Genomic DNA, 12,324 nt, shown 5'->3' with positions numbered 1-12,324 from the left:
CTATTACCTAGGAACTACCTAATTATTTTCTAGCTTTTAGTATTATTATTAATTCATGTAAGTGTTGTTTCCAATAAAACCGTTTAACTAAAATTTTTTTTTTTAATTATTTTACTTTCAAGTTTTTAGTCTTTATTTAATTGGCTATTATTTCTTATTCTATTTAGTTCATTTAGTGACTCATTATTACACGGACTCTTTCCTGACAATTTGTTACAATCTAAGTCCTCAATACATAATCCTTCCAAAGACTTTACTCGAATCTGCGCCACGTATGCTTGTCTCTCCTCGAACTCCAAAATATTTTGATGTCACTTCTACCGGACTCTATGTAATATTTGTTCCAAACATGAGCCAAGTCGGACATCATAGGTCGCTTTCTATTCATGTATGTTTTATGAGTTCCAAATATGAGCCAAATCGGACCACAAATACGATTTTAGTGAATATATTGATCCTTGCGCCACCTAGCGGCGATTTTTTCACAGGCCGCTTTCTATTCATGTATGTATTATGTGTTCCAAGTATGAGCCAAATCGGACAACAAATACAATTTTTTAAATATCTCGATCCTTGCGCCACCTAGCGGCGATTTTTTTCATAGGTCTCTTTCTATTCTTGTATGTATTATGTGTTCCAAATATGAGCCCAATCAGACTACAAATAAGATTTTTTTGAATATCTCGATCCTTGCGCCACCTAGCGGCGATTTTTTCATAGCTGGATTTCTATTCATGTATGTATTAGGTGTTCCAAATATGAACCAAATCGGACCACAAATACGATTTTTTGAAATATTTCGATCCATGCGCCACCTATCGGAGTTTTTTCTTATTATTGCATTGTCATCGGTTTCTGAACTATATTCCAAGTTTCAAGCTTGTAGCTTATCGGAAAGTTACTTAAATTGCAATTACAAAATTCGTTCACAACGGCTATGCAGGCGGCCGTGCGGCCAGCCTGCCAAGTCAAGCTAAATAAAACCGTTTAAAAATGAACGTGGACTGTAGGCCCACTCTGCGCATGTATCGCGCGGTGTTTGGTAGTGTTATCGTGACACGTAGACGGAAGAGAGACGCTTACTTGGACGTCGTAAGCGAAGGTTCCGATGCTCCTAATAGGAGCGGTATTGTCGGCCTGGCAACTCACGAGCAAAGTGTGTTTAAGTTATGGATAGAGCAGTTTTCTTTATAACTAAATACCAATGAACATGGCAGCCCCCAAACTCCAATCCCTCCAAGTAAAAGGTAACAAGACGCGGCAAAACAATAGCATTCCAACCAAGTTGCCAACCGAAATTTAAGTTTGCACTGCCCAATCCACAAGAAGGGCACTTTCGCAATTAATGGTGATAATGAACTTTATCGGTCACTAACATTTCAGGAAACTAACTTTTTTCAAAGGAAAAGTAGCAAAATATTTGAGTTCAAATATTAAGATCAAAGAATATTTTCCAGTTAGCTTCATTTCGCGCTGGGAAAGCACATTAGTACCAATGTAAACAATCTATGTAAGTAAATATTGGTATGAGTGGATGAAAATGGATTTATGTAAAAATTTTGTCGTGTTGAGCTTGTCATGTTAAAGACATTTGTAGGCAAAAGTTTAGGTTGTTAATTGTTTAGAAAAGTGTTTGTATGAACGTGTAAGTCGTAAGTGACGATGGCTGCTATTAATGCGTAAAGTTTCTATTTACATGAACGCGACTTTTGTTGTTTATGTCAGTACTTACTTATGCAGTTCACCGGCTGCTGTGAATACCCAGCAAAAACTGGTAGGAATACTCACTCCTGACAGATAAAGCTTACAATAAGGAAAATATAGTATCTCATACGCCTTATAGTAACTCCTTTTTTATGCTTATTTACGCTACTTATCCCTTAGTTAAACCAAAAAGTAAAAAATAAATAATGCATAAACTTAAAGGATACATGACAAAGAGAAGCTAACTATATTCGATAAAATCGAAATTTCGGTATACTTTTATTTTACTTTCCCTAGAAATTAGTGGGACGTGTTTTATGCCGACTCCAAGTGGAATCTGGAAATAACAACAGGCAAATGAATTTTTGCTTTGGCTGATATTCACTTCCTGGGCTGGCCGAACCACTGCCGTGGAGTTACTCTCCTAAAATCTGTTTAGAAAAACTTTGAAATAGTATTTTTTATATTAAATGTCACGTAACTTGAATGCAGGAACTGAAAATGAATTTAAGAATTTAAAGTCAGAAGATATCTTATGGTACGCCCTATGCAAGCCTGATTTTATATGTGCAATAAATCTTATAATAAGGTTAAAATATGAAATACTGCTCCTTATTCTACATGGTTTATAAACTTTATGATTAGGTTATTGTACTCAAATTATTTTCTTATTATACCGCCTTATGTAAGCCTAATTTTAGGAGAGCTATAACCTTTATATAAAAGGTTCTAATACGTCAAGTAGTACCTTATAATGAAGCCATATATAAGCCTTATTATATTTGGTCCATACGCCTTAATAGTGTTGTCATATTGTAGCTAATGGCTTATAATAATTCCTTATGTAAGCCCTATTTTAAATGGACTGTAAGCCTTATACATAACATTATTTTTCAATAAATCTTAGGCTAGAGACATAAGTACAGAAATAAGAAATAAGGAGTAGATATTTTAAGGAATACGACATACAACTTATATTCCTTAATTAATTAAGGCCTGATGTCACAAGCCTTTAGGCCATATGAAATAAGTCTTATATAAAGTTACAATTTTTTGCTGGGTACTTTAACTTTCAGTTATTAAGACCTATATTACACTACTTTATTTTGTCTTGGATTCCAAGCTAGAATAACTGGCGAAACTTTATCGGAATTCCAAATACACAAACAATTTCTACCACGAGAAAGCGAGACCACTATTCCCCAAAATTAGTGAGTTTGACATAATTTCGTTTGTGTTTTAAATTTATTTTTCATTAACATTTTTAACAATGAAAACAATGCAAATAACAGGGGATGGTTCACTTTTTTCATGGAAAGTTGATTTTAGTTGTGTTTTTATGCACACAATTTTCAAACTAAAAAGAAAATTTAATTTGTCAGAAAAAATAAAGAAAAAACGTTGGAATATCAAAAAAACCTACTGAAATACAAACTGGCTCATTTGTTTTTAATGAACTAGGTTGTATTTTTTTTGTATTTCGTTAGTTTTTTGAAAGATAGTTATAGAAATAGCAATCAGTTACAATCTTGGTCTCCTCTTGCATCTCTTTCTATCACTCGCTCAAAATATCCGGCCATATATGCGCCGCCATATTAAACATGCTGTTAGTCAGTTTGACAGGTAGCATAACGGACTCGTTTGAGCAACAAAGATCACTTCGGGCTCATTGGGTTTGCGGGCTGATGTGCCTAGTGGAATTGTGAAGTTCCAAATCAAAACGCAATAAGTGACTTATATCATGTCTCCAGATACATGGGAATAAGTATCAAGTGTTTCTAAATGTTTCCACATTTACAAATTACTTTTATAATATTATAACAATTAATTGGCTGTAGTCAAAAAACTACACTTGCCGGGGAAACAAGGTTTGAAAATAAGAAAATTTTTATTTTCGAGTATGTGTTTCGTTTGAAAGAATACGCCTGTTGAGTTTTGGTTGGATCATCTAAACCATTTATGTCATATTAGTACTCCATAATGGACTACAATTGTATGTACACTAGCTCTCGCGTTGCTTGTGGTTGTTCCCTGATGAAATTTTTGAGCTTTTTTGGAAAGTACTCACCCTTAGATTTTCCATAGGGTGCCAAGAGAGAGTACTCCGAGCTGGAGTATCTGGTTTTATCCTATGACGTCACAATGTTAATTGGACCACATTTTTTACATGCATAAGGATGCATTGTGGCATACTCTATACTCCTTAAGGCGTACTTCTTAAATAATGCTTTTTTACTTCTTTATAAATACTCCACAACCAATCCCCTTTCAAATAAATATAACTCAGTTAATGTAAAATTTTTTTGAAATTATTGCGATTCGAAACGTATTTTTTGGAATGCTTCAAAATGGCTAAATCTTTTGTTTTTTGCAGCTCGCAAAGACCTTCGGAATATGCACTTCAGAAAATAAAATTAAATCCCAAATATTATATAAAAAAATTATATGAGCACTTATGGCGTTTTGGTATGGAACTAAAGAAAATCCTGTCGCGATTTCCCTTAGAGGAAGATTAGGTAGATCTTTACTTTAATGGTCAATGGGATGGAAACGGTGAAAGAAAGCGGTGAAAAATATGCGCATATTCTAAAATCTTTTTAAATTAGTTATACGCACTAAATATTTGTGAAAAATATACATATAAACTCTAAAATTCAACTACAATTAGCGGACATAAATGTTCTGCAGTTATTTGATGCAAAAACATTGTAAACTACTTTTATAATAAATTTTGTATATGTGTAAAGAAGAATGGAGAAAAAATGTGACAAATGCAAAAGTAATATACGAGGAGAAGCGTCAAAAATTCGGTGTGAAGGGGTGCGTGGTAAATATTACCACCTAACAACAAAATGCTCAGGCTTGGATCAATACAGCGTCACCAAACTTGAAGAATGTGAGATGCTTAGGTTTATGTGTACTGACTGTGTGCAGTATGTACATAACGTTGATGACATCCTTAAAGATATGCAAATGGTGGTAAAGCAGAATGGACAACAATTAGTAGAGTATAGAAGTGAGTTTGATAATTCACTAAAGAAAAATGAGCGAGAGATTAAACAAGTACTTAAAGCAGTGGAAGTTGCATTTAGTGAAAGAATCAAAGCAATGCAAAAAGCTCAAGAGTCTTGCGAAAGAAGTGTGAAAGAAGTAAACAAAATCCGTGAAATAGCAGAAGGGTTCAAGCGAAGCAGTGAGCAAGTATGCGAAGAGTTAAAAAGCAATAAAAATGACAATAAGAAAATGATTGAAACAATTAGTAATGAAAATAAAAAAATATGCACAGAAATAAAGAGAAACGGCAATGTTGAAGCCAAGGCATCGTATGCAGCTGTAACAAAAGCGTTGCCAGAGATTAGAAAAGTTGTTCCCTTAATAGTTAAGCCAAATACAAAGCAAGGTGCTGAAAAAACCAAAAATGATCTAAACTTGAATGTCGATCCAAAGGAGCTACAAATTACAAATATAGTAGCAAGACAAAGCGGTGTAGTGATTGTAGAGAGTGCAAATGATCATGATCGTGAGAAAATAAAAAATGCTATTGAGAACAGCCTCGGAAATAACTACAATGTGAAGATTCCTATGAAAGTGAAACCAACCGTAATTGTAACTGGTATAAATTTCAAATATGATAATGATGAGCTTACCCAGAGAATTAAACGTCAGAATAATTGTCTATCCGAAACAGATATAAAAATTGTCAAGCAGTATGAAGTTAAAAAAAATGAGAAAATTTACTATAATGCCGTACTTGAAGTGGAGGTTGAAGCTTTTATGAATATACTAGCCGGAGGAAGGCTCAATGTAGGCTGGGAGCGGTGCAGAGTATATGATGCAGTGCAAGTACTATGTTGTTTCAAATGCAAAGGCTTCAATCACAAAGCCAGTGACTGCAAAGAAAAAGAAGTATGCACAAAATGCTTTGGTGAGCATAAATATGTGGTATGCAATAAAGAAGCAATAAATAAATGCATCAACTGCATCAGGGCAAATAAAGAATTAAATTTGGGACTGGACGAAAATCACGATTCCATGGACAGGATGTGTCCTGTGTATCAACAAAAGCTCATAGCAAGGAAGAGGAAGATTGGCTATTAGCAACCAACGAGGGAATCTGTAACCACAAAGCACAAGTCAAAAACTAAAACAAACCTGCGTAACAAAGTGCTCAACTTGGACTGTATATATCTTAATATTAATAGTATGACAGCAAATAAGCTAGAGCTGGAACATCTTATAGAAATAAAAAAACCCAGCATTGTTTTATGCGCGGAAACATGTACAACAGATAAAATCATGGATTCTGAGCTATGCATTTCCACATATAAATTCATCCGCTGCGATTCCCACAGTAGACATACAGGTGGTGTTCTAATGTATGTACATGAAAATTTACAATATAGCATAGTGTGTAATAAAGCTATTGACAGGAATGTGTGGTGCATTGTCATAAAACTTAAAAAATATGCGTTAAAATGGCAAATTGGTGTACTCTATCACTCACCAAATAGCAGTGATGCTGACTTCATGACATACTTAAACAATGTCATCAATGAACACCTCAGGGAATCTGACAACATTATAACAGTTGGAGATTTTAACATTAATATGAATATATCATCAACATACTCAAACCAGCTTATAAGTTTATTTGCACAAATGGCTATGGTACAAAGAATAAATTTCAACACAAGAATAACTGAGCACTCCTCTACGAAAATAGACTTACTCTTCAGCAATAATGAGCAAGTTAAAACTTAACATGTAAGTGGATATAAAATTTCCGATCATGAAACAATTCATTTCAAAGTGCCAACAGCTAAATATTGCAAAATGAGAAAAGTTGCTACTGTCACCAACTGGGAGTACTATAGCGCAGAAAATCTTTTAAATCTGCTGCGAACGTGCGACTTTAGCTCTGTGTCTCATGTAGGAATAGAACGTAGAACTGAGATCCTGAACAATATTTTAACTGAAGCTATGCAAGCATTGACGTATGAGAAGAGGATCCAAATACAACTGAGGAATAAGTGGTATGACCGTGAGCTAAGGGAACTGCACAAAAGAAAATTTGAATTCTATAATACTGCTAGAAATACTGGCAACTAGGTGGATTATAATGGCATAAAAAAAATATATAAAAAAACTGTTATGTATAAAAAGAAGAAATATATGGAAGATAAAGTGCTCGATAGTGCAGGAGACATGAAGCGGATGTGGAAGTCTTTAAAACATCTTGCTGAGCTCACCGATGACAGAAAGGTCGTTAGCAAAATAGTAATTAACGGTGTATGCCTCGAGAAGGAATACGATATAGCCAATGCCCTAAATACATTTTTTGTACAGAGCATAGCTGAAATTAATGATAGCATTGAAATAATTCCGATTGCGGCAGAAACAAGTGTAAATAATGCAATTGAAACTTTTCAATTCACCGACGTAGAGTTAGATGATATAATGAACATTACTAAATCTTTTAGAAACAAATATGGTGGAAAAAAGCTTTTGTCGGAGGGGGTATTTAAAGATGCCATGATTTACATTGCTCACTTCTACAAAGATATAATAAATGAATCAATAAACAGTAGCATTGTTCCAAATTGCTGGAAAGTATCAACTATAGCACCTGCGGAAAAAGTCAAAAATACAGTAAGGCCAGAGGAACTGCGCCCAATTAATACACTACCCGCAGATGAAAAAATTATGGAAACGGTGGTTAAAAATCAATTAGTGGCATATCTAGAATAATACCAAGGTATTATACCTGAACAATCTGGGTTTAGGAAAAGCCATTCTTGCGAAACCGCACTGAATATGGTTATTGCGGAATGGAAAGAGGATATAACTGATAAGAAAGTTGTGATCTCAGTCTTTTTAGACTTAAAACGTGCTTTTGAACCTGTGGATAGAGAGGAACTGCTGAATGTTATGTTTAATAATGGGATAAGAGGAAAATCCTTGGAATGGTTCAGAAGCTATTTGAGTAATAGAAAACAGAAGACGATAATTGGAAGTGCAGTTTCACCGGTTGCTGATGTACATATTGGGCTACCGCACGTTTCAGTATTGGCACCGCTATTGTTTACAATATATATTAACGATATTAAAGAATGCTTGAAATATTGCAATATTCGACTATTTGCGGATGATGCATTGATAACCAGTAGTGAAAGAAGTGCGGGCTTTGCGGTATCGAAAATGCAAGAAGACTTAGACGCCCTTTACAAATGGCTATGCCATAGAAAGTTGAAAGTGAACGTGGATAAAACCAAAAGTATGATATTTTGCAAAAATCAAAGCATTATGGGTGCCAATAACCTTAGCAATATTACTCTGAAGATAAGAAATGTTGAAATTCAGCAAGTAGACAAGATCAAATACCTAGGAGTCTGGATCGACAAAAACCTTAGATTTGGAGAACACATAAGTTATTTAGAAAACAAAATTGCAAAAAAATTGGTTTTATGTACAGAACTTGTAAATATATTAGTCAACGACACAAATTATTAGTGTATCGATCAATTATTGAACCGCACTTTATCTATTGTCCAACAATCCTGCTATTAGCAAATGACACACAAATAAAAAAACTGCAGATACAACAAAACAAGGCAATGCGATTAATTTTAAAATGTTCGCTTAGAACACCAAAAACTATAATGCTAAATATGTTAAACTGGCTCAGTGTAAAACAGTCGATATATTATTTCACATTGAAATTTATACATCATATGAAATTAGGAATAACACCGAATTATCTGAACGGGAGAATACATTTTAATCATGAAATACATAACTATGGAACTAGAAGCAGCGGAAATATAAGACTGCCTAGAGTAAGAACGGAGTTCGCGAAGAAGACTTTAGAATATATAGGTTATAAAATGTACAATGAATTACCAAATGCGATAAAATACTGTGAAAATATTAATAAGTTTAAAGCAAAATTATTTTTATACTGTAAGTCATTAAGCATGTAATGTATACAATTTATTTATATATATATATATATATATTTTTTTACCTTGAACTAGGTCTTAAAGACCGTAAATAAATAAATTATTATTATTATTATTACTTCCATTTTGCGTCTGCTTCCCTTCTCCTAAAAATTGGCGGGATATGAATTTTCGTTGATGTTGTTTTGCACGGGACTTGAATCCAGCCTACCACACCGAAGGAGCATGCTACTTCCAGAATTCCTGTCAAATTTTAATATTTTTCCGAAAAGTGTAAAAATTATGAAGTTAAAAATAAATTTTAAATTGTTTTGAGTTTTTCGAGAGTTCCAGAAAGCGACTTCATGAAGTTATGAAAAACAATGCTAAACTTGTATATTGTTAAAAAAAAAATTGAATTTAAAAAGTTATATAAAACCATTTTAAATAGTTTAAGGACACCTAAAATACGCTAAAATAATCCGCAAAATTAGAAGACAAAGTTTAAAAATTTCTTCTGAGTATCATATTAACACTTCTGCAGCTGATTCAATGTCGTTTGCTGGTTTTTATACAGAGTGAATAACTGATGTGTGCATATTGAAATACTTGTCAAATTTGGATGGGCCACAAACTGGTTTTGGCATTGCGCCATCTCCAGTTGCCTTTTTCGCTCTTAAAAAGACTGAAAAATTATGCAAAAATTTTAAAACGAAAAAAATAGGTAAGAAAAATATTAAAAATAATAAGAAATTGCAGATCTGGGTAATTCTAGAGGTCCTAAAAAGGGGCAAAAAATATCTGAAAAACTACCCCGATTTCTTTTTAAATCCCATGTTACTTATAGCGGCCACCGTGGTGTGATGGTAGCGTGCTCCGCCTATCACACCGTATGCCCTGGGTTCAACTCCCGGGCAAAGCAACATCAAATTTTAGAAATAAGATTTTTCAATTAGAAGAAAATTTTTCTAAGCGGGGTCGCCCCTCGGCAGTGTCTGGCAAGCGCTCCGATTGTATTTCTGCGATGAAAAGCTCTCAGTGAAAACTCATCTGCCTTGCAGATGCCGTTCGGAGTCGGCATAAAACATGTAGGTCCCGTCCGGCCAATTTGTAGGGAAAAATCAAGAGGAGCACGACGCAAATTGGAAGAGAAGCTCGGCCTTAGATCTCTTCGGAGGTTATCGCGCCTTACATTTATACATTTTACTTAAATTTTATATATGTATACATATTTTTGAAATTAAAAAAAAAACTATTGAAATTTTTCATTGTCAGCAATGATTTCGTATGTTTACTTTAGTAATTGTAAAAGCACTGGTTTTTTCTAATTACTTTAAGGCAGTAATAACCACAGAAAAAGATTTAAAAAACGAGAAGATTCGCCTATATTATTTGCTCAGAGTGGAGCTGTCGCAACATCTTTGCGAGCCTAAATGCGAGAAATTTCAATAAATCTCTCGCGCGAGAACATTCGTTTCGACATCTTTGCTGTAAAGTGCAAAAGAGCACGCACTCATTTTGAGGACGCCTACCTCTTTAATATATAAATGATTCAGAAGAAAAGCTTAATTAATTTGCTCGGGCTTACCTTTAATGTGACGCTACCCAAATCATATTCCCGATTATATAGATCTTCAACTGTGGCACGATATTTGTCTGTGTAGGTTTTGAAGAGAAAACGTTTAATTATAGAGCTTTTTCCGACACCAGCGCCACCTAGAATAACCAGTCTTATACGTTCCAAATCAGCCATCTTGTTTATGTAGATGGAAAAAAGCGTGTAAATCAAGCGACTATTTTTTGATTATTATGTATTTGTTCACTGATGACAAAAACGACGATTCGGTTTATTTTACATTTGTATGGTTTGTTGTTTTTTTTTTTTACTAAAGATCAACGTTGTATAACTTAGTAGTTACTAACACTGTTTTATATATTTGCAAGTTTATTTACAGTGAAGCTTTGGCAAGTTGTTCGCGAGATTATTAAATATGTAGTTAATAATGGAAAAAAGTTTGCTTTAGTTCTTCATTTGATTTTATTTGCAGCTTGTCTTTAAGACAGTAAATTTAAGGATTTCCATTATTGCTTTAATTTAAACTTTTATGCATTTAACACTCACTCTCATTGTACACTTTACTGCTTACTCACAAATACTGATGCAATAAGTAGAGCATAAAGGAAGAAGCAGATGATAGAGAAATGCAACGTCGTTTATTTGAAATTCACTCATTTAGCACTCGAATAAATTTAATTATAATTTAGCTTCCGATTGTGTTTTCGTTTCCGCTATATCGTTGCAATTCACGCTGCTACGCGACATAATAATTTAGTGTTAGATATTACGTGCTAGTATGCGTGCGCTTTTGTGTGGGGCTGTGTGTATTTGTTTGTTTGTCATGTCGGTTAATTGCTTGATTTGTTGCTTTTGTGGCGTCACCGCATCCTCTTTATGCGGTCGTTGTACTAAAACACACAAAATATTCTACATAAAGAATTTGACACCATTTATGAATATGTTTTGGGTTAAATATTTCTTCACAGCATTGAACATTTTTGTTTTTGTATTTGATTTATTATGAGGCATAAGTTTATGAAATTATTAATTAAGAGTTTTATTTCATCTAGGGTTTAGTATTTTTGTAGTTTAGTGGCGAATATATACGTAAACTTATGTATGTTAACATATTTATGTTTGCCTTTGACGAATACATCCTACGATTTCATCTGATGGAGATTAGGATCAGAACTAAAAGTGTTAGTAGAGGAAAGCTGTAAAGAGTAAAGAAATTATATGCTTTATTAGAAATTATTAGCAACATAATGAGAGACATGCGTCATTTAAGTATGTATGACAATATGTATATATACATGCATAGATGTATAAAGTAAACTACTGGAAAAGTTAGTCTTATAAGAAAATAATATTAAGGATTGCAATGAATTAAACTTTATATTACTTTCTTACTCCTTATTGTCTTATTAAGTTTTCGATAACAAAATCGTACAACCTCGTCTTTAGGTAAGGTAAGGAAAGGGCCAAATAAGTACTTTTCAAGAGAGCAGGGGTGGATACGGACGGTAGCTCTCCTCCCTGCGATATAACCGAATCTGTCAAACATTTTAATTTTAACGTATCTTAAGTGTTGTCACGAGACATTTTTACAAAAATATTATACTACGAAAATAAATAGAACGTAAAAGAAAGATTAGGTTCGGTTCACACTAAATATTAATTTTATATCCCTTAAACTGACTCCGTTACATCGAAGAGTGTGCAGTTTTATCCTAGCTTTTTACTTTATTTTCAAATAATAATAATAAGTCAATCTAGGCGTTGATCAGACAATTAAATAAAAGCGTTGGGCGCGTGAAATTTCTAAAAATGTGAGGCATAGCATAACCTTATTATGGTTAAGTTGGTCTTATATATGATTATCAACGCCCTAGATTTACAAGTAGTGTGATGACTATTACCTAGGACCTACCTAATTATTTTCTAATTTTAGTATTATTATTACTTCATGTAAGTGTTGTTTTCAAGTTTTTTTTAATTGTCCATTATTTCTCATTCTATTTAGTTCATTTAGTGACTCATTATTACAAGAACTCTTTCCTGACAATTTGTTACAATCTAAGTCCTCAATACATAATCCTTCCAAAGACTTTATTCGACTCTGCG

The 12,324-nt window shown here is 33.6% G+C and overlaps 1 protein-coding gene across 1 annotated transcript in view; it reads right to left on the bottom strand.

Annotated features, from left to right (window-relative positions):
• The window catches only part of LOC137245728 (GTP-binding protein Di-Ras2), a 121,284-nt gene extending 110,552 nt beyond the window's left edge, over nucleotides 1-10,732 (bottom strand). Inside the window, exon 1 of the mRNA XM_067776849.1 lies at nucleotides 10,231-10,732. Within this exon, the coding sequence (XP_067632950.1) occupies nucleotides 10,231-10,395 (165 nt within the window). The 5' untranslated portion in view covers nucleotides 10,396-10,732. The remainder of the gene's footprint in view (nucleotides 1-10,230) is intronic.
• Nucleotides 10,733-12,324: the final 1,592 nt, after the last annotated feature.

The sequence above is a fragment of the Eurosta solidaginis genome, chromosome 3 (genome assembly GCF_040869045.1).
Source record: "Eurosta solidaginis isolate ZX-2024a chromosome 3, ASM4086904v1, whole genome shotgun sequence".
In the NCBI taxonomy this organism is placed as follows: domain Eukaryota; kingdom Metazoa; phylum Arthropoda; class Insecta; order Diptera; family Tephritidae; genus Eurosta; species Eurosta solidaginis.
The sequence above is the reverse complement of the archived record's forward strand: the minus strand, read 5'-3'. Positions and strand labels throughout refer to the sequence as shown.